This window comes from Equus asinus, chromosome 2 (genome assembly GCF_041296235.1).
Source record: "Equus asinus isolate D_3611 breed Donkey chromosome 2, EquAss-T2T_v2, whole genome shotgun sequence".
In the NCBI taxonomy this organism is placed as follows: domain Eukaryota; kingdom Metazoa; phylum Chordata; class Mammalia; order Perissodactyla; family Equidae; genus Equus; species Equus asinus.
Window position 1 is genome coordinate 61969133 of NC_091791.1, and position 27725 is coordinate 61996857.

At 41.1% G+C, this 27725-nt stretch overlaps 2 protein-coding genes and 1 long non-coding RNA gene across 33 annotated transcripts in view; 1 reads left to right on the top strand and 2 right to left on the bottom strand.

Moving 5' to 3' along the window:
- PPP3CB (protein phosphatase 3 catalytic subunit beta) overlaps nt 1–3394 on the bottom strand; it is a 43025-nt gene extending 39631 nt beyond the window's left edge. For 5 of the 7 annotated variants that reach the window (XM_044757153.2, XM_014858876.3, XM_044757128.2 and 2 more), the window contains exon 1: nt 3185–3377. In XM_044757153.2, coding sequence (XP_044613088.1) covers nt 3185–3269 — 85 coding nt within the window. In that variant the 5' untranslated portion in view covers nt 3270–3377. Of the gene's footprint in view, nt 1–3184 lie in introns of all 7 variants that reach the window. The other 2 variants (XM_014858874.3, XM_014858875.3) reach the window with 2 other exon arrangements.
- Nucleotides 3060–6451, top strand: LOC139041092 (uncharacterized). The gene is made up of 2 exons (XR_011495687.1): nt 3060–3197; nt 5881–6451. It is a non-coding gene; the product is annotated as an uncharacterized lncRNA (long non-coding RNA).
- The window catches only part of USP54 (ubiquitin specific peptidase 54), a 113411-nt gene continuing 90749 nt past the window's right edge, over nt 5064–27725 (bottom strand). For 9 of the 25 annotated variants that reach the window (XM_070490005.1, XM_070489990.1, XM_014858854.3 and 6 more), the window contains 8 exons: nt 26059–26226; nt 23414–23533; nt 22288–22483; nt 18845–20235; nt 11934–12052; nt 11476–11616; nt 7961–8147; nt 5064–6390 (listed from right to left, as the gene is read on the bottom strand). In XM_070490005.1, coding sequence (XP_070346106.1) covers nt 5831–6390; nt 7961–8147; nt 11476–11616; nt 11934–12052; nt 18845–20235; nt 22288–22483; nt 23414–23533; nt 26059–26226 — 2882 coding nt within the window. In that variant the 3' untranslated portion in view covers nt 5064–5830. The remainder of the gene's footprint in view (nt 6391–7960; nt 8148–11475; nt 11617–11933; nt 12053–18844; nt 20236–22287; nt 22484–23413; nt 23534–26058; nt 26227–27725) is intronic. The other 16 variants (XR_011495650.1, XR_011495653.1, XR_011495652.1 and 13 more) reach the window with 8 other exon arrangements.

Consider the following 27725-nt stretch of genomic DNA (forward strand, 5'->3'; position numbering starts at 1 on the left):
AGAGCAGCTGGCAACAGAACCTAAGTGAATCATAAGGCTGCCCATCAGAAACATATCAGCTTAAAAACCTAAAACACACATACACTTCAGCATTTTGGTTCAATCTGAAAGTCTGATAATTTAAGACATAGGGTTACTATAACCTAGGAAATAAAGAAAATATATTGAAGGCAAAAGAGAGTGAGTCACATTGTGGGTACTAAAATGAACATACACACAACATCGACAATGCCCTTTAAGTGATACAGGTGAATTTTTATACCAAGACTAACAGATTTAATAATCCCAGGGTACAATCTAATTTTACAAATCTGGGACCTCACCTATACAGCAAAAAGTACATTTTTAAAATATCTGGAAAGAAAAGAAATACCTGGACAATTCAGGTCAAGTAATTTTCAGGGGCGGTGGAGATCAATACACATAAATTCAGGGTTTTATGCTTAAATTACCCACACCAATTTTGCTTATGTGGCAGTAAGACACTCAAGCAAATACAGTTAGCTGTTTTCCCTAGTTTGTTTCTATTTTCTTATTTCCAACTTCTTATCTTAATTAAGAAATAGAAAAATGCTTAACAGAAAATAGTTAAAAGGGCATACTATCTCACCTACACCACCTGGGCTACATCAACTTTCAAACAAGAGAATTTGACCCAAGCCAGCAGCTGGAGAAGAGTCAGAACAGAATTTGCTTTAACTAATGATGGAACCTAATCACCCATAATCAACGATATGGAATTATCACTAATAATTTCAATGAAGAGCTACCATCACATTTATACATGAATCACCTACTATTCCAAGATCTCAAACTTCACATGAAGCGAATTTCAGGCATCTGATATTAAACACAGAAAGATCTATACACCCTTCAAAACCTAAGTCACCATAAAATATAGGCCACTGACTATAGGAGTGTAAGAGTATAAAATTTAGAGACAATAAGGAAAAGTTTCAGGCAGTAAAAGACCACTTGTATTCAATGTCAACAATGGTCTCCATAATATTACTACTATAAAATCGTACAGATGCAAAACTAGTACATACTGGACTTAAAAGAAATCTGGATTTTAACAATTTAAACTTAAGTTGAACTAGCACTGTGGTCATATATCTTCAGGCAATGGTGTTTTCTGTCATCAAATGTAACATTACAGTACGATTACTGAATGAAGAAGCCAAGAAAGAGGCCTGAAGATGAAATCTAAAAGTGGATTTCCAGATGAAAGGGGAACTTTCCAGTAACTTTCTAGGAAGCCAGAGATGAGACTCCACTAGCAGCGCAAACTAGTCTCTTGCACACCATCTCTAAACATGTAATCCATATCAGGCATTCTAAATGTGTAACAAATTCCATAAAGAAATGAAATTTCTTGTCTTGATGAAGAATATATTATTTGACATGAGATCTTATATCCGTAAGCTCTATTTAACCATAATTTTCTATACTAACAAGCTCCTTTCCTATTTACCTAAATCAAATCACTTTTATTCTACCAATAAGCTGCAAACATGCCTATGTCTTGGATTCACAACTCACCCCTAAGGAATATGCCTTATGCTTGGAATCTTATTTTTAATGTATTAAATCAGTACAGGGAAAACATTACCATATATATGACAAGAAACAAGAAGATTCACAAGTGTAAGGATAGCATAGACCCATTGTTCAGGAATGTGTTTGGTGTCCCATCTAATAGTAGGGTGGAAAGTGCCCAAGGAAATGAACATACAACACAGATATATAGTCAGAAGATGAAGAAGCAGCCTGTGTCTCCCGTTCCCACCTCCACAAAACTCCAGGATTTCATGATAGGATGAACGCCTGAACTACTAATTTTTTTCTCTTTTTAAAAAGACTTCTCAGGGCAAGAATTCCATAGCTCTTTATTCAGCTCATTCCAACACCTAGCCCAACCAGACAGACTACTAACTTTTAAAGATTATCTACAGAAGCCTGGATACAAATTAGTGTTATTAAAGGAGGCTCAAAGTGAAAAATTAAAACTGAAAAACACAAAGGGAAAAGTTTTTCTTGTTTTTAAATATTTTAATAGAAACATATCTGGTCAGATTTCAAAAACTGGGCTAACCGTGTTTAAACATTGTGCCAGCAGATTTGAGAAGGTGAATGAAAAAAAATAAAACAAATAAAAGTTCTATCTTTCCAAAATAAACGTAATACAATAAAGAAAGCTTTATTCTAAAATGAGTTCAATTTATTAACCAAGCTACATAGCAAAGAAAAATCATTCCGAATTCTGTTTTTCACCTCCACAGCAGTGTTTGAAGTTGATGGGCCCTCCCACAGAGCATGGAAATCTTAGGCAACTCTCAATTTCTCTTTTAAATTAATCTGTTGACCTACTGTCGGTAAACATCCATAAATTCTGCCCCAGCTGAGAAATATTTAACTTTTTATTCAAGGAGGAGTGTGTGGGTGTGTATTTGCAAGGGAACGGTAACTCCTTTTGGCCTTTGACCAAACAGTGTTGACAGTTTTGTAAGTAAATGCTTCCTCCTATCCACGAGGCTTTTTTTTTCTTCTTTTATACTGCTTTTCTCCATCTATTCTGGAATTAAAGCCGGGGCCCCCAAATCCTGCCTCGTCCCTTCACCCTTGTCCAATCCCATATGGTTCCCCCAATTTCCGCGGGGGGTGACACCTGAGGGCCGGGCGCGAACTCCTGGGGCTGGCGCTAACTAGGCGCGAATAGGGCGAACGGCTGTCACTGGGGAGCAGGCGTGGGCCAAAGCCGAGGTGATTTCTGACTGCTCAACGCCCGGCCTCGCGTGGCTGAAGGTCTCCGAGCCCCTCGGTCCGCTCCGGCGAGCCAGGCGTGCAGCTGTCACGGAGCAGGAAGCTAATCGCGGCCTCTGGGCCGCTTCGACAGGCCGAGGAGGAAAAGAAAGTGGCTCACTGCGGCCAATAGCCTCACCCCTTCGGCTAGGAGACCACAAGAACAAAACCCCCGCCCCGGCCTGAAGGCAAGCGAGAGACCGCGGAGCCGCTGCCACCGACTCGGCCCAGCCCAGCAGGGGCCCGCCCAGGGGCCACTCCCCAAGGGAGGCAGCCAGTCACTCGCCCGCCCTTCCGGGCCCGCTCCGGAGGGGACGGTCTCCCGCCCGCCCTCACACACAGCTCCTCAGGCCAGGCCCCCAGGGCTTCGTCCACCTCTCACCTTTGACGACGCGGTCAGCCCCGGGAGGGGGCGGCGGGGGCGGGGGTGGGGGCGGTGCAGCCCGGGCCGGCTCCGGGGCGGCCATGCTGGGCCCGGGGCTCGGCTAGGCGCTGGGCCGGGCGGGGTTGGGGGCGGGGGCGGCGGCTACCAGAGCCAAGCGGCGGCGCCGCCGGGGAACATGGCGGACCCTCTTTCCCTACAGAGGGGCTAAGACCGGCATGCACCGCGCGTGCGGGGGCGGGGGCGGAGCAGGCTCTAGGGACTTGGGCAAAATTACTAACGCTGGGAGAGAAACAGGACGAGGCCAAGGGATCAGGTTGAAATTCTGAGCAGGCAGAAAAAAAGAGTGAGGAGAGAGGGCTGTCTGTGAAGGAGTGCTAAACACGACACCGGCTCTCCTGGAGCTCTCAGTAAGATGGGGAGACGTGATCAAACCTCAGAATCTCCTACTAATAGAGAAACAAGTGTATAACAATTTGGCTACCAGACCTGGGTAATTTGGTTGGTAAGGGACAGGAGAATAGAGAAGGCATTGTAGGTTCTAGAGCAGAAGTGATCATTCGAAATGGAGTTTGAGAATCTGGCCCTTGTTTTAAGAGCGTGGAATTGTCAAGAGTCTGAAGGCACAGTATAAGAATGCAGAAAGAGCAGACTAGCTCCAAGGGTTAAGAATCAAAACAGGTAAGGAGAAAGGATGACACCAAGAGATGTTCAAAGAGTCTACAGAATTCACCTGAAAAGGACACGGCCTCCCTCTTGATTCACTCAGAAAATAGAGATTTGGAAGGCAGAGGAGTAAATGGGGAATTGGAAATTAGTTCCTCATAAATATTTCTGTGCACATACAGAATCTGGGCCCAGGTGACTTATAGAACCTTTATAGGGATGGACATTCATGGGGAAGGGGGTAGTGGGAGAAGAACTGACTGATTAATCAATAATTATTAGAAGAGAGAGTGTGTATGACACCAGATGTACTGAGTCAGGGACCACCAGTGTAACCACTAAGATCTCTTTATCGTGATAGCATAGGATCCAAGTGGGATGGAGTGAGAAATTCCTCCCCATCCTCCTGCTCAATACTACACGTGCTCAGAATCTGTTCATAAAGGATGGTGATAATTAGGTTAAGCTGTGGTCCAAAGGTCTCAAAGAGTACCTTTCTACCCTTTCTTTTTGTCAATCTCAATGATTCTGAGACCTGGGGTAAGAGAGGAGGGAAATGCCCAATGGGTATTCTTTGCAAACGGAGCCCACAAAATATCTTTTAGAGGGAGGAGAATTTGGGAGTGAGGCAGGGGTGAAAATGTATCTTTCTGGCATAGAAGTGCAATAATTCCACAGGGGAAGGGAAGGGGAGGGCCAGCTATGGGAAGAGAACAAGGAAAGGATAGGAGGCCCATCACAAACTTGTAGAGGGAGGGCACCAAGAGTACATAGAACAGAACTAAGTTTGTAAGAGGAGTGTGAATGCCCAGAAAATCTCCCTAAGGGAGGATGGAGAAAGTGTGTAATGTATTGAGTGCCTCTTGGCAGGAAAGGGGTAGGAAATATACTAGCAACAGTAACAACAAGGAAAGTCACTCCATTTTAGGGCCCATTGACTCCTACCTTACTGAGTATATATCCTTCTAATCCTTTTTGGCTCTTCACTTTCACTCAGTCTCTCTCTCTCTCTCTCTTTCTCTCTCTCGACTATAAATATATATATACATATATATATACACACACACATACATATATATGTTTGTGCCGTGGCTCTGGCTTTGGGAGCCCCAGGCCACTGCGAATTAGTATTTCTTGCTTATTAAGGTCTCCCCACCCCAATACAAAAGAGCAAGAGCATACAAAAGGAATTAAATAGACAAATGACAAGGAATTAAACAGAACTATCTTACAGATTTATTCATGAAAAATACTTTACAAAAACAGTATGTTTGACCCTAAAACAGTTCAGCTGACTTTGAGGGTTTATAATGGCGACTGAGCAAGTAGCAGTAATGGCTCTGCTGCTAAGAACAGGAGGGTGTGTTAGTGTGCCTGACTCCATCTGTTCAGAGGGGCAAATGTTATGTTGGCACCTCTGCATTCTACACCTAAGGTTTGGGGACACAGGGAAGACTGACAGTCCATAATACCTGGGCAGGTAGGCTGCCCTGAATGATGTGGTCAGGACCATGACCACGGGACTACATGTCCCTCAAAGGATGGGGTATGGGGAAGACAGAAGGTCAGATAACAGGGATAGATGGATAAAACAAAGACTAGAAGTAGGTAATATAGCAGGGAAAATTAGATAAGGGATCAGGTGCAGGTGAAGGCCTAAAGTATCCAGGAATAAAATGGTAACCCTAAGATCCTAAGGAATGGCTAGTATCCAGAGGAATATGAATTCATCTTTAAAGTGGATCAAATAAGCCCTAAACAGCAGCTGCTTCCTTTTGCTAGGTGAATGGAAATTGGAATTTCAAATATTCCCTCTCAAAGAGCCAAGTCCTGTTAGATGTTCCTGGCACCCCTAGGAGAAACTGCCAACTCTATGTTGAGATGAGACTAGCACAATCCTGGTAGAGATGCAGGGTACCAACTCTGCCACATCGGTTTAACAGAGAAAGCTGTGGCTCCAGGAAAGGACAGGGGTGACCGTTACCACCTGCTGTGCTGCAGGGCTCTAGCCCTGATCTGCTCTCTTTCAGGGGCATCTGCTAGAACAAACGGAAACTCTTCTCCCTCTGTCCTCCTGTGCCCAGACTGCGGGACATAACTGCTTTGCCTCCAGTCATCATCTGGGGGCATATCTACTCTTCGAGGACCAGGGGCTCGAGACCCTGGAACAGGACCCAAATTCCAAGCAGACCTTAGGGGTACATGAAGACTGCTTGATGGTGGAGACATGGAGTGAACAATGGGAGGGTGGGAGGGTGAATGGAAAAGATCCTCCCAGGACTGAGCATGAGGAACCTGAAGGCCGTGGCGTCTTTCTGGTAGTGTGGCAGTGTGCATTAGCTGAGGCTTGCATCCTGGAGTAGTCAGGAATCTGGCCCCAATGTGCTGGTGGGTCTCTGACCATGGTCCCCAGGAGGCATCTGTTCTGGAATGATGGGGGAGACTGCGGTAGTTCAAAGTCCTTCCTGTGTACTTGACCCCTTGGGAAGTTTCACCCCTGTCACACATAGCCAGAAACTGCTGGACACTCCTCGAAGTTCCTGGGAAGAGAAAAGAAACCCAAAGATTGAGCATTTTCAGTAAATCATTCTCCTCCCAGAAGACCATTCCTGGCTGTTCTTCCCAACTCCCCACCCCTCCAACAGCATACACACACAAGGAAGGAAAGAGCCTAGCTTTGCTTTTAATTTCATTTTTTAAAATTCTTAATATACATCAAAATCAAGTCTCTTACTTCCAACCTGGGCAAATGAAACAGTCTCCTGGATGTTGCCATACTTCTACCTTACTCCACCATAATCCTTCCTCCAACACATATACACATGCTCATGAATGGCTCCTTAATATTGCAAATGTATACTCTCATTGTGACAACTCTACTCCTAGAACCACCACTCCAAAACATAACTCAGCTTTTCTTAACATAGTACCTTCACTCCAGTTAAGCTGTCTCTGCTTATATTCTTGCTTATTCTCTGAGATTCTATACATTAATTCCCCTTGAAAGAAACAAAATAACTAATTTTTCAAAAGTCACTTCTAAAAAATACTTTCCATTGTTTATTTTATAACCCATTAACATCTGCATTATACTCTTGTATATATGTATATATATTTACTATTTAAACTCAGCTCTTTAGAGCAGGGAGCCGCCTTCTTTCTCCTCTGTATTCACTGCAGCATTTGGTGCAGAACAGGCTGTAATAAATGCTGCTGACTGATCAGATGCCCCTAACGACTGTCAAAGGAGGCTGGCTACCTGGCTGCTCCACTGTGTAATAGGAAGTCCATCTATCCAGAAGGCCTGTTTATCCAAAGCTCCCTAAAATCTGGACACAAATATCAACAATACTACATTATCTTCTGTTCTAGAACCACAATCCCCTCCCCCCAACCCCAGGGCATTTATATCCGTAAGCCAAGGCTTCTCAACCTTGGCACTTCTGATATTTTGGGCTGATAATTCTTTGTTTGCAGGGGCAGGTGTGGGGAAATTGCCCTGTGCACTGTAGGATGTTTAGTAACATCCCTGGCCTTTACCTACTAAATGTCAGTAGCACCTCCCCTTTCCCATTGAGAATTACTGCCTTAAACCATAGATTCAGCCTATGAGGAGGAAAAGGAGCAAATCTTGCTGTGGAGAGTCAAAGAAAGCCAGAGGATGCTGCCCACCTTCCCCAAGATTGTCTGGGTTTGTACACATAGCATGGGTATTCCATGTACAGGGTCTTTCCAAGTCTTCCATTCACTCCTTGTTGGGGAGAATCCTAAAGACTGGGCATTAACTCCCCTTGGTCACTTAAAAGCTTATCCTGTCATGACTGAAGCAGTTCATTTTCACGGGTAGTTAGATTCTGGGAGCTTTGGTCTAGACCCTTAGTGTTAGAACCTAGATCCTTAGTTAGGTTAGTGTAAGAACCATGTTGCCCAAGAAATGATGCAATCACAATTCATCTAGATCAATGCTTGACCTTAAAGCAGTAATTCATATCCCTTTACAATCCCACCTTGGGACACCCTCCCCCCCAAAAAGTGTACTGATTTGATCCTTCTAGGTCCCTGGAAAGGTACCACATTCTGGCACATGATATTAGATTTGGGGACAGTTACCTGGGGGTCTATAAGGCTCCCCTGCCACGCTGGGCATCAAGACATCTGGGGACAGGAACTGTGGTTTGGGTGGGTAGAGTTGGGGATCAAGGAGAAACACAGGAGGGTCATGGATGACAGGGAGGGAAGAGGAGCTGGAACAACGGTGCCCGGTTTCCAAAGGCTTTTTCCTCAAGTTTGATGAATCCTTATAATGAGACAAGACAAAAAAAACCATAGAGATGAGGATTAACACACAGCAGGATATGGTTGGGTAAACACAGTGAGGCAAGCAGAGGGAGATGGAAGGAACTAGAATACAAACATGCCTTGTTCTGGAGAGGGACCCAGTTTACTCAGTCACTCTCCCCATCAGCCTCTCTAGGAAACATCCTGACCACTATGAACTGGAGACACCAAACTGCAGATCCTCTTCCCTTAACCTGTCTTCCTCATAGCCCTCACCTTCCCAACCCTATCATTTAGGTCTTTAGCAAACTCTGTAACTCTAACAGTAGAATTAGAAAGATTGAGATCAAAATTAAAAAATAGAAGAAATGAGAGAGAAAAATTCAAAAAATCTGAGAGATTGAGAAAGAAAATTCTATGTACTCTCTAAATATTGGGAACTAAACTATATCTCCTTAAATGTACAGTCGAGAAGAACTCTACTAGGCCATCTTCTCTCCTGTCACTGCTACATTCCAGTCTCCTCTCTTGCCTGTCAAGGTTGTACCCCTAATCCCTATGTCCTGCTCTATACACCATTAGTCATTCACTTTTGTGGCAAATCTCAGAAATAACCCCTTCAACATCTAAAACGTTAATATGTCCAAAATCTAACCAACGTCTTTCCAAACTCCTCCTCCTGGTACCACATATTCCTAAGTCACTTAGACTCAAATGTTGACATTGCCCTTAATTTTGTACTTCTCATCCACAATTCCGTTAGTTGCCTTTGCCAAATACAGTCATTTCTACCTATAGGCTTCATATTTAAACTCAACTGGACCACTGCAACAGCTTCCAATCTGATCTTCCTACCTCTAGCCCACTCCTCCTTACTGTGGCCTGCGAGTTCCTATGTGATATGGCAATACCAATCTTTCTCACTTTATCTCCTACCATTCCTGTGTCTTTTAACACTCTTCTTAAAGTTCCTCAAACACCCCAAGCTCATTCCACCTCAAGGCCTTTACAGTTACTGTTTCTGTTACCCGGAATGTGCTTCCCATGGCTCATACCTTCATATCAGTGAGGTCTCTGATCAAATGTTACTTCCTTAGAGCTGATTTTCCTCACTACTCTATCAAAAATAGCCCTGAGAATAACTACTATTACCTCATAACTCCTTATCCTCTTGCTTTGTTTTATTCTTCTTTATCACACATTGTCTGGGGTTTGTTTACTTATTTATTGTCTTTCTCTCCTAGTAGAATACATTTCTTTTCACTCCAGTAACCCCAGCACCTTAAACAGCATCTGGAACATTATAGGCACTAAATAAATAATATATTAAATAAAATAATCTATATGCCAGAATATCTTATTTCCTTTACTAAATTGTAAGCTATTCAAGGGCAGAATTTGTGCTGTTTCATCAGTGTTAGCTCATAGCTCCTCCTACACCCTGGCACATAGTAAGCATTTACCATACAGCCTAAGGACCAGGTGCCAGTCCTCTGAGCAGTGACACAGCCAACTAGTCTTTTTTTTCCGGACAGAAGAAAGTGACACCACACTTCCCTGGTTTCCCTTCTATCTCTCTGGTCTCTTCTACTAAGTCTCCTTTTAGAGTTCTTCAGAAGAACCATCTTAAACTGATACTCTTCAGGGAGATGTTCTGACTCCTCGCCTCTTTTTGCAGTACTCTTTTCTTCTTTTTAATGGTTTTTCAATTCTCAAATCTCAGTTTCAAGCTTATGTCTCACATCCAAAGGCCTACCAGATATCTTCACTCAAGCTTAATATATCCAAAATTGCACACTTCTCTTCCTTCAAATATATCATATTGAACCCTAATTCCTGGGTATCATCCTTGATTCTACTCTCCTCAAATCCATGTAGGCAGGCACCAAACCTCATTGACTTTTACTTCCTAATTGGTTCTCCAATATGTCTACTTCTCCCTATATTCCCAAACTATTTACTGTGGTTCATGATATGACCCTTGTTTATATTCTTTCCAGTCTCACTTGTTAACACTCTCCATCCTGCCCTCACCAGACTCTAATCCTGCCATACCAAATGAGCTTCTTTTAATTTAGTTAATATCTACTTCAGGTCTATTTACCTGCTGTATTCTTTTCACTTCCTCCAGGAAGCCTTCATTAATCCCCTCAAGCCTGGTTTAGATGTCCCTTCTATTTCCCATAGCATTAAATTCTAACATATTATATTGTAATTGTTTGTTTATTTATCTGTCTCACCAGGTAGGCTGTAAAGTCCATGAGAGCAGGGACTATATCTGACTCACTCACCACTGTATCACCAGCACCTGGCACAATACCTAGAACATAAGCTCAATAAGCATTCGTTTAAAAGAAGCAATCAATGAATAAATGAATGAAACAGAGTTCAGGAGAAAGAAAGCCAATTCTCCTAGGAAAATAACAATTTGCCATTAAATGTGTATGAGAACAAATGCTGAGCAGAAAACACCACTTTTTCCAAAAGGAATGGCAACCTGCTCAAAGGTGTTTAGGAACTTACAAACAATAAATTGGAAAAAAATGACAGCCTCTTGGAAGGGAAACTGGATCTGAAGGACTGGTAGAACAGGTTTAGTTTTCATTGTATATCCTTTTATACCTTTTTACTTTTGTACCATGTATTTAAAACCTGTTTTTAAATTTTTATTAACTGACCTGATGAACAAGCTTCAGTGCACTGGTACTTTGCATCTGACCTCTATTGAAAACTCAACTTACCTTGGGCAAGTGTGTGAAATTCTCAAAAGGAAAGATTTATAAACCCAGCCACTGAAACTATTTGAGTTTGTTGACCTCTGCTGACTTGAGTGTCCCAGTCCCTTTCGCCTATAGGTTACTGCATTAATTCCATATGAAAAGCCTCAAGGAGGAGGATTTTAAATCATTTTCCTTTACTTGCTAATGCACATGCTTCATTTTAGCTTGAAAGTACACTCGACCCCACTCAATCATCTACTGGGGTGGGGAGGAAAAGGCAAAACAATACTCTATTCCATCTCTTCTTCCTTTGATTAGTGCAATGGGTTCTGACCCAATCAGCAGCCACTGCTTCTCGGAGACTCTTTTCAAGACTACTAGGACTCTTCTCACCCTGGGGAACCCAACCATATACCTTCCAGAACTGCTACAAGGAAAGGACATTCCTCTGGGCTCAATCTTAATGTGTGTCAATAAAACAAAGGCTAGGTACCCTCATTTTTGCTGATTGCACATGGCTTTCCCCCAAATTACAATCTCAGTTTCTCCTGCCCCTTCACCTGCACTATATTTTTACCCAGCAAGAAAAGAGGGTACTCTGAATAGACAGACCCTGATCCTACTTACAAAACTGTGGGAAGAAACTGGAGCCTCTTCCCTCTCTGAGACAACAGTGCCACTGAGACTGCATGAGATGCGGCGAAAGTTCTCTGCACCATACTGATCATCCTTCCCACACCCTCTGCTGCGGCCTCGGCAATGTGCAGCCTTCAAACACACAAGACACACAGGCAGACACATAATACCAGACTTGTGGTTTTCCCACAGACCCTGTCCCCAAGGATATGGGAGAGAACAGGATAAACTCACTAGCAGAGACCTGAATCAGATATATTTGAAAAGTACTGGCCATGTGGCAATTTCCTCTCACTCAAAAGAAGCCCACTCATAAACCTGTTCTCTTCTAATAGCCCAATATTACCATACCCCTGCCTTACTACCAGCCCTACTATTTATATCTCTCCACGTTTCCTTCCCCAATACACCATTCCCAGGCCCATCACTTTAGCATCTGAGGCTACTACCTGAGAAGCAGGCACTGTGCTGGCTCCATGGAGACTGTGCTCCATTTCTGCTGTTGGGGTCTTTGAGAGACCAAGGCCAGGGGCTGAGTGCAACCTCCTCCCCATACCATCTGCAGAGCCTAAGAAGAAAAACATAAATACAAGTTGAAGCCATCTCTTCTTCTGGATCCTAAACCCTGAGCCTGGCAACACAAAACTCAGGAGTTCTTATTTCATTAAATAACAAAAATGCATCCCTTAACCCAATGAAGGAAGTGTTCCTGGAATGTAGAAACATGAGTTTCAGAATATAGATAGTTTCCTACAGGCCACATGGGTCTCAGATACAGGCCTTGAAGAACCTTGTAGAGAGTGGGCTCTGTGAACAGATAGCTGAATGTTCCCATCTTGCTTCATTTCATTTTTGTAAATACAATCAGCTTTGCTTGTCAGACTTGGGCCCAAGACTTATAATATACAGAGGAAATTGTCTGACATGGTGATTCTCTAAAGTATCTGTGATGATAAAGGGAGCTATTATCTCCAGTCTAGTTAAGAATTGAAATGACCATAGTAATCATCTATAAAACCTCCTCATTTTACATAACAGGAAAATGAGTTCCAGGGTCTGACAGGTAGATAGTAAGTAGTTTGACCAATATCAAAATTCAAGTCTCTTGATTTTCACACCTTCCTATTACTATGAGCAGGAGCTCTTCAACAACATTACTTATATGTGATGCTCTTTTATTTCCTGCATTAGCTTCTCTCAATCACTTAAATTCTAAACAATCATTCAATGCTTATCTCTTCTTCCAAATCTTGCTAGACTGTTAATACAAGAGCTGCTCCAAACTGGATATGTGATTCCCAAGGCGCTTGCCCCAACACAACTAATTAAGCCTTCCATTCTGAAAATGCACGTGCCTTTGACATTTGATATATATGTCTATCACCAATTCATCTTGATTTGATATTTTGATTCTAATATACGTATCTGACTAAAGCATGATATTGCTGATACTAAGCTAGGAGACCAGTTATTTTTGGTTTTTTTTTTTTTTGATTCACACTTAAGCTAACAAGTGTTGCCAATCTTCTTCTTTTTTTTTTTCTGCTTTTTCTCCCCAAATCCCCCCAGTATACATTGTCTATTTTTCAGTTGTGGGTCCTTCTAGTTGCGGCATGTGGGACACCACCTCAACATGACCTAGATGAGCGGCGCCATGTCCGCACCCAGGATCCAAACTGGCGAAACCCTGGGCCACTGCAGCAGAGTGCACAAAGTTAACCACTCGGCCATGGGGCCGGCCCAGCAAATCTTCTTTTTTTGTTTTTTCTGCTTTGACCAGTTATTTTTAATGTTTCCTGGTGCTTAAATGTAGTGGTTCCAATACCACTCAGATTCTTTTAAAAACACAGCTTCCTGTACCTCTCCACAGATGTACTGAATCAGAATGTTTGTGGTTAGAGGCTGGAATATTTATTTTTAAGAGGCTTCCCCAAAAAGTGTGGGAGAATATCCTCAAACATTGTTGGAGGAAATGTGAAATGTTATAGTCTTTCTAAAAAGCAATCTAGAAATAGCCATTAAAATTAAAAATATACTTACCCTCTTACCCAACAATTCTACTCCTGGGAATAAGAAGCAAAAATACCAGTATATTGTGGCATTGTTTGTAGTCACCAAGAACTAGAAATAATGTAATATCCATCTATAGCAAAATGGCAAAAAACATTATGGTATCCTCAATATCAAATATTGCCCAGCTACTAAAAAGAATGAATTGAGTAAAACTAGATGACCTGGGGGGATTTTCATGAAGTACTGTTGATTTAAAAAGAAAAAAAAAATCTGTAATATTATCCCCAAACAAAAAAACACAGTATATGTAGGTCTATATAGTATTATATGAACAGAAAAATACAGAAATATGTGTTTAGATTGTTACCTGGAAAGCGGGGGATAAAAAGTAGAGACTGATAGAAGGGGAGAAGAGATAAACAGGAAAACTGTCTATAATAAAACCCAGCATGTGTGCTATATGATCCTATTTACATAAAATTATTTCTCTATTTTTTTAAAAGCCACTCCTCAGGTGACTATGATGGGGAGCCAGATTTAAGAATCATAGCTGTAATGGTTAAAATTTGGTGCTCCCCTAATCAAGTGTGATTGCTAGACAAAGATGTGGCCATTGGAACCTCGTGAAGGGAGTAGACTATGATTCCTTTAAAGATAGTTAAGCAGAGTTGGAGGTGACCATCCATAAGTAGTACTGTTGAGGGGATTACTGGATTTGATAGAAGGTAGGGTTAACATGTCTACTCACTGATCAATAGTAACAAGAAGAAAAACTACCAGACATTATGTACTTCCTGATATGATGTAAGAAGTACAAAGCACTACCTATGAAATATTCTTATTAAAAAAATTGAGGGGCCAGCCCAGTAGCATAGCAGTTAAGTTCACAGGTTCTGCTTCAGCAGCCCAGGATTTGCAGGTTCGGATCCCTGTGTGGACCTGGCATCACTGGTCAAGCCACAGTGTGGTGGCATCCCACATACAAAATAGAGGAAGACTGGCACAGATGTTAGCTCAGGGCCAATCTTCCTAATGGAAAAAAAAATTGAACCTGATTTTAATCAAGCCTCTAGTCCTAAGTACCAGGTTACAGGAAAAACGGGCTAGAAGAACATGTTTAAAAAAAGGAAAAATTCTACTAGAATATAATCAGCAAAATCTAGAATGTGGAAGACAAATGACCAAATTTCTCAATAAATAATTGGCAAGGGGAAAAAAGAGACAAGAATCTTACAGGCTAAAAAAAAGCCTTGAGACATATCCACAAAATGCAATGTGTGGATTTGGATCCTGATTTGAAATAAACCAACTGTGAAAAGACATCAGTGGAACAATTGAGAAAATCTGAATACTGACTAGTTAGTGTATTAAGAAATTGTTGGGGCTGCCCCATGGCTGAGCGGTTAAGTTCACGTGCTCTGCTTCGGTGGCCCAGGGTTCCCACGGTTCAGATCCTGGGTGCAGACATGGCACCGCTCATCAGTCCATCTTGAGGCGGCATCCCATATGCCACAAATAGAAGGACCCACAACTGAAATATACAACTATGTACTGGGGGGATTTGGGGAGAAAAAGGAAAAAAAAAGGAAACTGTTAATTTTTTAGGTGTAATAATATTATAGTTTTGCCTTTTAAAAAAGAGTCCTTATTTGAGATACATTCCAAACTATTTATGAATGAAATGATATAACAATATATGATATATTGTCTGGGATTTGCTTTAAAATAATTCAGTGGGGAAGGGAAGTGCACTACAGCTAAATCAAAATTGGCCACATGTTGATAACTAGCCAAGATAATCACTATGGAAACCAGAGGTAAGTACAGGGGGGCTATTACAACATTTACTCTTACTCTTTACTTTTGAATATACTTGAAATTTTCCATAACAAAGTTATTTTGTATTTTTAAGCTGATGTCTACCCAGCTTCAAAATATTACAAAATTTAGAATATAAGTCAAAGGCAGTGTTTATATAACTCTTTAGAAATTATAATCATGTCAAAATTAATCTGGTCACAAAACACCATCTACTATATGAATCTATTGATATGAAATGTTCAAAATAAGCAAATCTATAGACAGAAAATAGATTAGAGGTTGCCTGGGGCTAGTGGATAGAGGGGAGGGGGAAATAACAAGTGACTACTAATGGGTAACAGGGTTTCTTTTTGGGGTGAAGACACTTTAAAACTGATTGTGGTGCTAGATGGACAACTCTGTCAATATACTAAAAAAATCATTGAATAGTACACTTTATTTTATTTTTACTTTTTAAAGATTTTATTTTTCCTTTTTCTCCCCCAAGCCCCCTGGTATATAGTTGTACATTTTAGTTGTGGGTCCTTCTGGTTGTGGCATGTGGGATGCCGCCTCAGCAGGGCTTCATGAGCAGTGCCATGTCCGCATCTGGGATCCCAACCGGCGAAACCCTGGGCCGTCAAAGCAGAGCACATGAACTTAACGACTGGGCCACGGGGCAGCCCCAGAGTTGTACACTTTAAATAGGTGAACTGTATGGTATGTAGATTATATATCAATAAAGCTTTTTTTAAAAAAAAGATTTTATTTTTTCCTTTTTCTCCTGAAAGCCCCCCAGTACATAGTTGTATATATTTCAGTTGTGGGTCCTTCTAGTTGTGGCATGTGGGAGGTCGCCTCAGCATGGCCTGATGAGCCATGCCATGTCGGCACCCAGGATTCGAACCAGTGAAACCCTGGGCCACTGAAGCAGAGCGTGCGAACTTAACCACTCTGCCACAGGGCCAGCCCCAAGCTTTTTTTTTTTTTAAAGTAAAAAGTCAGATAGAGAAAGACAAATACTGTATGATCTCACTTATAAGTGGAATCTAAAAAAAGCCAAACTCAGAAATAGAGAATAAAACAGTAGTTACCAGGGGCTGGGGGCTGGGGGAAATGGGGAGATATTGGTCAAAGGGTAGAAACTTCCAGTTATAAGATGAATAAGTTCTGGGAATCTAACGTACAGTATAATGACTATAGTTAATATTGTATTATATACATCAAAGTTGCTAAGAGAGTAGATCTTAAATGTTCTCACCACAAAAAAATTGTAATTATCTGTGGTGTTGGTCATGTTAACTAACCTTATTGTAATAATCACTTCACAATAGAGTATACAGGTATCAAACCATCACATTGTACACCTTAAACTTACACAATGTTATTTGTAAATTATATCAATAAAGCTGCAGGAAAAACTAATTTGGTGCTTAATGCATGGCTTACAATAAGATAAAGGACTCCCCCCAAAGATATATCCTGTCATATATGGATGCTACTTGGCATTCTCCTTCATCATCTACTTCCTGATTTATTTCACCTGATCACTTCTTATTCTATCTCATGTCACTTCTTAAAGACTCAATTTAAAACAGAGACTCTAACCAAAATGTGTTTGGTTTGACAAGTATTTTAAGAACTGACTTATTAAATGGGTTTTTAAAATTAGTTCTTGTTCACTATCAAGTACAAAATTAATGGTTGGTAGGTACTCTTTCATATTGTTTCCAGAAGTATAATCTTCCTAAAGGCTAATTTGCAAGTATGTATTAAAAGATTTTTAAAAGTTTATAACCTTCAACTAGTTAATACCCTTCTAAAAGTTTATTCTAAGGAGCTTATCAGAAATGTAGCCAAACACTTAAGAATATAGATATTCATCACAGTGCTATATTATCAAAAAATTGAAAGTAACCTAAGTTTCCAACCACAGTGGAATGGTTGAATATATTATGGAACATTCATATGTAGCACATTATAGTCATTGAAAGTAATTTTTTTCAAAGGGAAAATGCTCATGGATATAATGTAAGAAAATCACAGGACTAAACTATATACATATATTGTAATGATCCTACTTTCTGTAAAATCAAAATGAAATAAATATATATGTGCATAAAAACGAAGCCACAAGAAAACTCATGAAATTATTAAGAGTGGGATTATCAATGATTTTTGTTACTTGATATATTTTCAAAACTGTCTACAATGAAAAATGTTGCTATTTTGGGTGATATAAGGGGTTTTTTGGGGGGTAATATAATATTTGACATTCACTTAGTTCAATTTTAATTGCAATATATTCTTTTATATGTGTTTATTATTATTCTTAAAACACTTGACATTTGTGTCTTCTTTCTCCCTTATATTAAACAGAAAGCTAATTGAGGATGACTCCAGTTCTTCCTCACTTTTTAGAATATTCCCACACTGCCCTGTCCCATGTACCTAAGGATCACTTATAAATGTTATTGCAAAGTCTACCCTAAGATGCAGATTTTTTAAAAAACTTAATATCAAATCTTATATTTATGTGATATCCCCCCTACCCCGCCAGCTCTGGGAACATAGTAGGTACTCAATTAACACTTGTTGTTTGGCTGTAATTAAACACTGGTTGGCAGTATGCAAGGAACCTGTACCATTTTATGGAAACTGTCATACCTGAGCTAAAGATAACGTTCTCCGAGTTCAATTTCACAGAATCATACGTATCATTTTAAGAGCTGGAAGGTATCTTTAAAAGAATTATTCAATCAATTCTTTCATTTTACAGGTAAAAACTTGGCCCTGGGATTTTAGTGACTTGTCCAAATTTATACTGAGAGTCAATGATGGAGCCAGGACAATATTCCAGGCTTTGGAGTTCTTAAGTGCATCAATCTAAGTTATAAATATTCTTCATATCTTCAATTTCCAGAACTAAGTCTGTGATGTGCATTTAAGGTGTTGACATCACTCTTCACATCATATAATCTCATGGAGAGTCAGTGAACAGGTACCCTATAGGCATATCACCTTGAAAATTCTAAACCTGGCAGTTCCTGAAGGGATCAAGGAAAACTATTGATATTGCTGGTTCAGTAATGATCTGGAAATACCACATTGGAGACTTGGCTCAATGTAGACATCCTTGTTGCAAGTTAGATCTGAAAGCTAGATCTTGGGATTAGTTCAGCTTTTAAGCCACAGAAGGATGACTTTTCCTCTCAGCCTCCCCCACCTTATCCTGAGTCACTCTCAAAGACCTATGAACCATTCCTTAATACTGCATACTACAGAATCTCTGGGCATATACTCATTGGTCTCTTTCTTTAGAAGGAGGGAACCAGACTGTGAGCGATGATTCTGTCCCCATTCTTCACTCCAGCTAGAAAAGTATCTAGCCCTTGTCCTGAATTCTTTATGAATAAAGTCAGTTCTACTACCACCTCTTAAGCTAGGGATATTATTTGAACAGACCACCACCCCCCCTTCTGATCTTTTCCTCCTGTTTTTAGCTTTCATATGTCACCCGCTCCCCCTGCCCCTGTTGCATTCTTACCTGTTAGACTAAGTGGATGCCAGGTCACATCTTGCTGCCCCCATCCAGAACAGCCAGCTTGAGAAGCCTGAAGACTGGCCTGGTAGAGAGACTCCAATTCTGAGGTCTCCTGCTCTGTGTCTTGGTTCCAATGTGGATGCAAATGGATGTGGTTTATTTCTGGATAGGCTACACAGATATGGGAATCGTAGGGGGAGGACTTCATTCCTGGCACAGGGACCCCATGTTTAAGCTGAGAATCACAGAGCCTTGTGACATTCACCCAGGAATCCAAAGGCAAGGAAGTCCCCAAGTCAATGCCACTGTCCAGCTCCTTAGGCCTAGCATTGCTCACTTGAGACGGCTTTCCTTGGTACATACCTGGCTCTGCCAACCTGAGCTGTCCTCCCCTAGAAGTTTCACCATTAGGTAGCCCAGAGTTCATGCCAAGAGAAGGATGATCAACAGGCTTTTCCCAGGAAGGCAGTCTGCCCCTACCGTCCACAGAGGATTGCTGTTTTGCCCAAGGCCAATGGCCTTTCCCTTGACCCTGTAGGAAAGGAGGCTTAGAGTCAGAAGAAGAGTTCTTCCTTAGACTATTTGGCAAACTTCTATCCTGGGAACCTGTACCATCCTTTGTGGAGGCACCCTGCATTCTCTGAAACTGCTCTGCCAGAGAGCGGACAAGCCCCTTTGTGCTGGGAAACTCTGGCCTATAGGGCTCCTCATTGCCTCCATCCACTTTTGAAGTCAAAGTTTTCAGGCTTTTGGTTTGGAAGCATTGGTTATTTTTCTGTACAGTATCAGGAGAGTGAAGCACAGATGAGTAAGCAGCAGGCATTATGGGGTGGCAGCCTCTGTACAGGGGAAGTTTGGGCTGAACTGATGAACTTGAAGGACTACAGCCTAGGCTGTGTGCATCTCCTCTCTCAGAGGTGGTTGTTCCAGTTGGATGTGACCAAGGCATCACCTGGGATGAGTCAGCAGGATCCCTCTTGTCTTGGAATAGCTGTTCTTGATCAATGCCTCTTCCTTCTTGTGGGGGGTACCTGATGCAACTGCTGTTGTCACCCCTGCAGCCTTGCAGCTTACCCTCTGGTACAACCAGTGGTTCCCAACGATGATGAGAATTCTTCTCAGTCCTCCCTGGTGTTTTAGGTAAGCCCGACCTATGGAATGCAGAGGGGTCAGTGCTATCCACCTCAGCTGAAGTCAGAAGGTTTGAGGCAGACTTATTGGGGGAATTGTGCTGTGGAGCAGACAGGGCAGATGACTCTGGGAATAGTGATGAGCGCAACTCATGGCAGGAAGCAGGTGAGCGGACGAAAGAACTGGTCCCAAACTCTGTAGTCGTGCAGGGTTCCAGGTGGGCCTCCCGGTTTAACAATACTTGGAGCGGGATAGGCTGTTCACTGAAAGAAATGGAGAGAGCCAGTCATAAGCTGCCTTGATTCCACTTGCAAAAAGAACTGTTCACTCAGTTCTCATTTCTAGCTATCCACAGAGGGAATGGTGAAAATAAATGAAAAGAAAAGCATAAGTAGAGCCAATAATTCAGAGGTTTACAAGAGAAGGCATATGGTCAGCTCACACCCAAACAACAGGTAGTATTAATCCTCTTTATTGAATGCCCTCACCACAGTTGCACACAATATTATTACATGAAGCCCTCACCAATATTCCTCACTACCTGTGAAGTCCTGTTCCCATCTTATTCTACTCACAAATTAGAAAACAAAAATTGCTAGTCCCACATGCAGATGACATGGAAGGTAAGCAAAGCCTAGAAATCACTCATACCTGGGGTCCTGAGAGGCAGACCAGCCAAAAGTACCAAAAGGCCACATTTACAGGACAGGGTGATTTTGGCTCATAGATTATATAGAAATCAACCATTTCAAGTGTGTTTTCATAATCTGGATTTGGTTGTATTACATACTGAGATGTTTCCCCAAAGTAATGTACTGTAACTCTCTTGAGATTTGGGAGTGGAAGTAGGGATTAACTGCATTTAGCTGGTTTCTCACTAATTGTTTTGTACTTCTGAACTAAAAAACTCAGTATTAGAAGCACTTAAAAAAAAACTTCAATCACTCACATACATCAAATGGCATAAGTTTTCTGGAGAGTTTAGTTGCCTAAATTCAAAACACATCTCTGATGGGATTCTTGGATCAGCATTCAATAGTGGAATATAAAACAGGAGAAAAGAAGAAAAAGGAAGATCCTAGCTACAAGCACTAAATCTGAATGATAATATACCATAAACTTTTACGGGTATAGTCACCCAGTCACCCTTACCACATTATGAAGAATATGATATTATACTTATATGGGAAACTAATGGGAGTCAAACAGATGTGGGTTTGGATTCCATGCTTCTACCACTTACCAGCTGAGTAATCCTGGGTACTTTATTTATATTATCCTCTCTGAGCCTGAGTTTCCTTATTTATAAAACATTGCTAAATAATAGTCCCTATCTCCTAAGGTTATTGTGAGAATTAAATAAAATAAAACATAAAGTGTCTAGCTTAGTGCCAAGGCATAAATAAATGTTAAAAACCTCTTAGCTGCTTTTATAATATTTATTTTATGAAAGCTGCTCAGGCTTGTTAACAGCCAAAAATAATTTTTACTTAAATCTATCTATTCTAAGTAACAGCCAAATTCAAGGGCTAAAATGGGGGAACTACACCAATGGCCACAGGGACTTTTTTCCTAGTCCTTACTATAGGGAAGCAAAACAAAGGGAAGCATTGTGTCTCTTCTTTCTGGTTCAAGAGAACAAGGAAGACTGCTTTCTCTGCTTCCACGAGTGATAGGAAGCACTGAAATACCAAAATAAATCATATAGTTTCTCCTGCAATATGAAATGTAGCTCAGATTGCCATGTCTAAGAATATAATACATACAAACTTAATAATCATGTTATTACATAATCCAGGCACAAACTCACCCACAGGAAATATGGACAAGTGGTCTACTTATTATGCTATACTTTCTGCATCTTTCTAGGAACTCTTAAGAAAAGGACCAGCAGGGGCCAGCCCAGTGGCGCAGCAGTTAAGTGTGCACGTTCTGCTTCAGCGGCCCAGGGTTCGCCGGTTTGGATCCCAACTGCAGACATGGCACCACTTGGCATGCCATGCTATGGTAGGCATCCCACATATAAAGTAGAGGAAGATGGGCACGGATGTTAGCTCAGGGCCAGTCTTCCTCAGCGAAAAGAAGAGGATTGGCAGCAGTTAGCTTAAGGCTAATCTTACTCAAAATAAAAAAAAAGAAAAGGACCAGCAGTGAGAAGAGTTTTTCACTGTATGTCTGACCTGAGAGAAGAAATCTTTTCAGAGGACTCTTCTATCTCCCCTGTAGCGCCAAGACAATGAGAGCTCTGGCTGTGGAGCACCCATGGTCACTTCCTCCCCTGGCATCCATAAACTACAGTGGTTCCCAGGCACTACCTTGTTGTCTGAGGGAGGGCCTCCCCCTGTGTGAGGAGGCAGGCTGAGGGCTGCGACGGCTGCTGCGATGCTTGCTGCTGCTGCATGCGATCCTGCAGGCTCCGCGCTTTTCGAATACTGATTTGCAACTTCTTATCGACTAGGGCTCTGCTGTGCGTGCTAGAGCTGGCACCATGCAGGGCAAGTCTTAGTTTAGCTAAAATGCAAAAGAAAATACAGCAGAAACAGAACACAAAATACAAACAAAAATAAAAAGAATAAAATTGAACCAAAAATGAGCAAAGATATGCAGTAAAACTCAAAATATGCAGCAGGAATGCAAGGCGTGGACCATGCTTATGCTGTCCAGGGTACAGAACAGGCTCTGGCTATAAAGAACATTCATAGAAGCCATGGAGGCCAAAGAGGTTAATTCAAATTTAAAAAAACAAATGAAAAGAAAACAACTAAACTAAAATGAGTCTGGAAGAAACTGGTGATTCCGTCTTAGAGGTTGCCACTCTCATTGTCCTTTGCAACTGACCTGTCCGACTCTAGTCTCCACTCTCTGCTCCCAACTCCCTCTTCCTGACAGCCAACAGCAGAAATAAGATCCAAACCTGTATCTGTCTTTATAGAACACAGCCTCTTATGGGTCACATTTAAGAACCAGATACAAATTCTAAGCCTTAGTCCCTTGCTGTAACCTTAGGGTGCCCCATACCAGGAAAGCAGGGGAGAAACAAAGAATCAAATATGCAGTGCAGAGTCACGGGCCTGGGAAGTCACAGCCAACTTATTCATTTCTTCCTACCATAAGCTCCACCTCACTAGTCAGTAACTAAAGAGTAGACTAACCTCACACCTGAGGTCTAACTTTATCTTGGGATGAGAAGGCAGGCACAGCTGGATAGTTCATCTGTGGACTCCTGCTGAGGTTATTCCAGTACATATCCATAGGCCACAGTGACAGTGCTTGGCACACTTAGAAATCTCAAGGGCAAATATAGCTAAAGGGCCTCAGTTTGGGAGAGTGAGAGTGAGGAGACATAAAAGCTGTTTTTATCCCATCTGAGTGATGACACTAATAATACCTACTGTGAAGTTAGTTAAAAGTGCCATAGCCATAGCAGTTAGAGTTACTTACAGATAGCTTCATTACAGACAGCCAAAGCTGCAGCATAGTCTCCCTTCTGTTCCAGATGCAGCGACTCTTCAAACACTGAATCTGCCTCTTGCAGGGACCTCTCAAAGCCGTTACTCCTCCCTGAAAGGGCCAGCACTTTTCATTTTCATTACAATTCATTACAATTCTTTCTATGTACTGTTGTTTCCCTTCAGTACACATAGATTCTTGCTGCTGAGCCTTTGGTCTACCCTTATTCCAACTGTCCAATGCTATTAAGAATTCTCTGAAATACACAAGACACCCATTTTTGCCTTAACTGAGATCTTACCAAGGTCATGAAAGAGAAGCATGTCATTGTCCTACAGATTCCAACTTCAAGACCTCGTAGGGGGTCCTTCAAAGAAAGAACAAACTATTGTCTACACCATAAAGGCGGGTTCCTATGCCTGGAACTGACCTGCTTTCCCACAATAAGACACATCTTGCCAACCAGTGTCAGAATGTCTGCTGAGACCTCCACTGCTGTGTTAAGGCAAAAGTGGCTTTACTACTCTGTGGAAAGCCATCTGTAACACTTCTTTCCTACATCAATTCACAGTCCACTCTGCACTACCCTCAACTGAAAAATCAGTACACTTGTTGGGCACAGGTGATCTACAGTTCCTAACCTCAATATATCCACCAGGCCAGTTGAACCGTCTTTGTTGTTGGTTTACACACACATACCTTTCATCAACACTGCTAAGTATTTACTTTTATCATGCCCTTGCTCACCAAATCTACTGCAAAAAAAGTCAACTTCCCATACAGTGAGCATGAGATATTCCTCCTCTGAATATCTGTAAGTGGAGATATTCACACCTCTGAAAGTGAATGTGTGCCAAAGCAGGAGCAGGAGAGTCCAAGTGAAAAAATGAGAAAGTACCATAAGAGCAACTTTTGCAAAAGAATCCTCAAGTTTATGTACCCCCACCCCCCCCGCCTTTTACTCACTCCTAACCGTAAATTGGTAGTAAGCTGTAATGTAAGTTGACCTACAGTTGGGCTTAACAGTGAGTTTTCACAAGCTCACAAGAAAAACAAATCAAAATGTCAGAGTCATTTCTCTGACAATGTCTCCATCCTCCACTTACCTCCAGGTAACAGAGCCAAGTAACGGTTCTTCCACATCCCTAACATTCACTCCCTAACTCACCATGGCTTTTGGAGAGCAATGGGAAGGCAGTGGAAGCAGCAAGTTGGTTCTGAAGAACTAGGCATTCAGGTTCTAGCCCACCTCCAGAGATTTGGTCCCCCACTCTCCAGGCCTGAAGTTTTCTCATATTGAAATCAATTTAATCTATCAACTTAATCTATAAACAACCTTTATAATTTGAGGTAGTGGCTAGAGCCATTAAAACAAAGTTCCCTACAGAGATATGGGTGAACTACAATTGATCAATCACTATGCTAGATTTTAATTCTTACCCTCTAGAATTTTAGCACTCTATTCCTTGCTCCTCCAGGAGATGCTGAACCAAAGTATGGAGAATTGACAATGAAATATAGCCAGAAGGATTCCCTTTCAACTTTAATGTACTACCCAACTGACAGAGGGGGAAATAAAGGCGAGGGAGGGAGATGACAAGATCCCTCTTTCAGAAGCAATATAAACTTGAGATACCAATGTGATATAGCTTGAGGACAAAAAGTAAGAAAAGACTATCCAAATATAGGGACAGCGAATGAATTAGGAATTTAAAACTAATTTGGAAACAAATATAACGCCTTGGGAAATATAAGGCAACAATTGCCTTGAATTAAAAGACAATAGGATTAGAAGAGAAAAGTGGCCCCCAAATAGGGCCCCAAATTAACCCAGGAAGCTTCTCTAAGTGTTGATAAAAAGAGGGAATTGATCAGTAGAAAGTCATCACCCAAAATAGTATTGACTCCTATTATTTACACTTCTTTAGCACAATTTGTGATAACTGGGGGTTCTGAATAATAGAGTAATAAATTCATTTTATAGAAAGAAAAATGGAGATACAGTTTTCAGAGCCTATTTAAGGTTAAATACCTCAGCCTTTTGAACTCACATTTTGAAGGCTAGTCTCTTATGATACAAAGTGACGTCCTAAAGCAATTGAAGAAAAAAATGTGACTAATCCTCAGATGCCCCACATTAAAGTCAAGTCCATGAAAATCGTATGAGATTGGGAAATGAGTCATCAGAGGAGCAAAAGGCAATCAGGCTCTGTGTTTCTTAGAACCTGTTTGGCAGATCCACTTTCCTGAAGTTACAGGTGGGAAATCTCAAGGGTATGTTTCTGCCCAGCAAGTAGGATTCCCCTCACTGTCAGAGTGGCTTGTTCACTGCCCTTTCTTCTGTTTCTGAATTGTGACTAGTTTTATTTACACCTTCTATAGATGTTCATGAGAAATATTTTTTGTGAACAATATACTATTTCTAGGCTATAGGCTTTTAATAGATGGGCCCCAAATCAGTGACTGTCTGCAGTCAACAGGCTTGTCACCTTCTACTTTAGCTCTCACTAAAATGGCTGAATTATAATAAAATATAACTTTGCTAAAAAGACGGGGAATTTACAAGCTTTAACACTTTTTTTCTTCCCCCTCTCTCTCTGTCCCCATCACCTACAACCTAATCTCCCAACAATTACCCTGACTCTGCAGTTCATCCAAGTCCATGAAGCGGCTGGGATGAGGGTTAAACCCTTTAGCTGCCTCTAATTCCTTCTCCTGTTTCCTTCGAAGTTCCTGTTCCTGGGCCCTCCTGGCCACCTCTTCCTGCAATTCATCCAGTTCGCTTTTGGAAGATATCTCCCCACCTGGAATAGAAGCAAGGGAGAAGAGAAGTTGCCAGCATTCCACAACCAAAATTAAGCACCTGCTGCATTTATGGCCACTGCACTGCTTTTCCTTTGGAACTCTTGGCTTCAATTTGGAGTTCATATTTTGGATAGCATTTTCCATATCAGATTCAGCATGAGACCTGGACTGTGAATGATAATAATAATAATGAATATTTATTGAACGCTTAATAACATGACAACTAACATTTGTTGAGCATTTACTATGAGACGGGCATAGTTTTAACTCTTTTACATATATTATTTTATTTAATTCTCACAACCTGTGAGGTAGATATTATTACTGCCCACATTTCAGGAATGAGGAAACTGAGTCACAAAGAGGATAAATAACTTGCCCAAGATAACGCAGATGGTAATAGTGGAGCAGAATTAAAGTCAAATAGGTTAAATTCACAACCCATGCTCTTAATCATCAGGGAGCATTCTCTGCCACATGCTGCCACTGACTTACTGGGAAGCTTCAAGCAAGTCAATTTCTCACTCATAATTTCTACCATCTCTTTAATGAGTTTGTAAAATACCTATAGTAGTAAAAACTTAATTTTATCAGTGTTCACAGATGGAACCAAATAGATCTAAAAGGATGTCCATGATATATTAAGCAAAAAATAGTGACAGAATAATATGTATAGTATGACTTCATTTTATTTTTATTTACTTATTTATTTATTTATTTATTTATTTATTTTTCTTGTTCTCCCCAAAGCCCCTCAGTACATAGTTGTATATTCTTCGTTGTGGGTCCTTTTAGTTGTGGCATGTGGGATGCTGCCTCAGCATGGTCTGATGAGCAGTGCCATGTCGGCGCCCAGGATTCGAACCAACGAAACACTGGGCCGCCTGCAGCAGAGCACGCAAACTTAAACACTCGGCCACAGGGCCAGCCCCTTCATTTTATTTTTTAAAAAATGGTAGTAATAAACTTATCTATATAATTGTATAAGCATAGAAAAAGATGTAGAAAGATATATACCATAATGGTAACATTGGTTCGTTCAATTTGAAGAGGCAAAGGGCAGGTTACTGAATTGTTGGACTTATTTTACTTCTGTAATTTTTTAAAAGAGTGATCAAAGTCACCACATAAAAATATTTGTTTTGTGCCAGACTAAAATAACTGGATCAAATTGTGGGGCATAGGTAGGGTTCACTTTATAAAGAGGATGTTGGGGTGGTATGATGTGTGAGGAATTTGTTATAACTCCTTGCTAAATATCTTTTACCAGTTGAGGAATCTACCCAGCTGGTCTGGAATTAGGGCTATTAGAGAAATCATCAGATTCTGTTTTTAATGTGTTGAAAAGGTATTAGCTATCTCAAGAAAAGAGAAGGGTGAATAGGCTCATGCATGATCACAGTTTCTCAAAACAATGTTAGTCAATATGAAATAAATTAAAATGTGGGAAATAAACTAAATGCATAATTTCATTAGGAAGCATGAATTTCTTCCACAA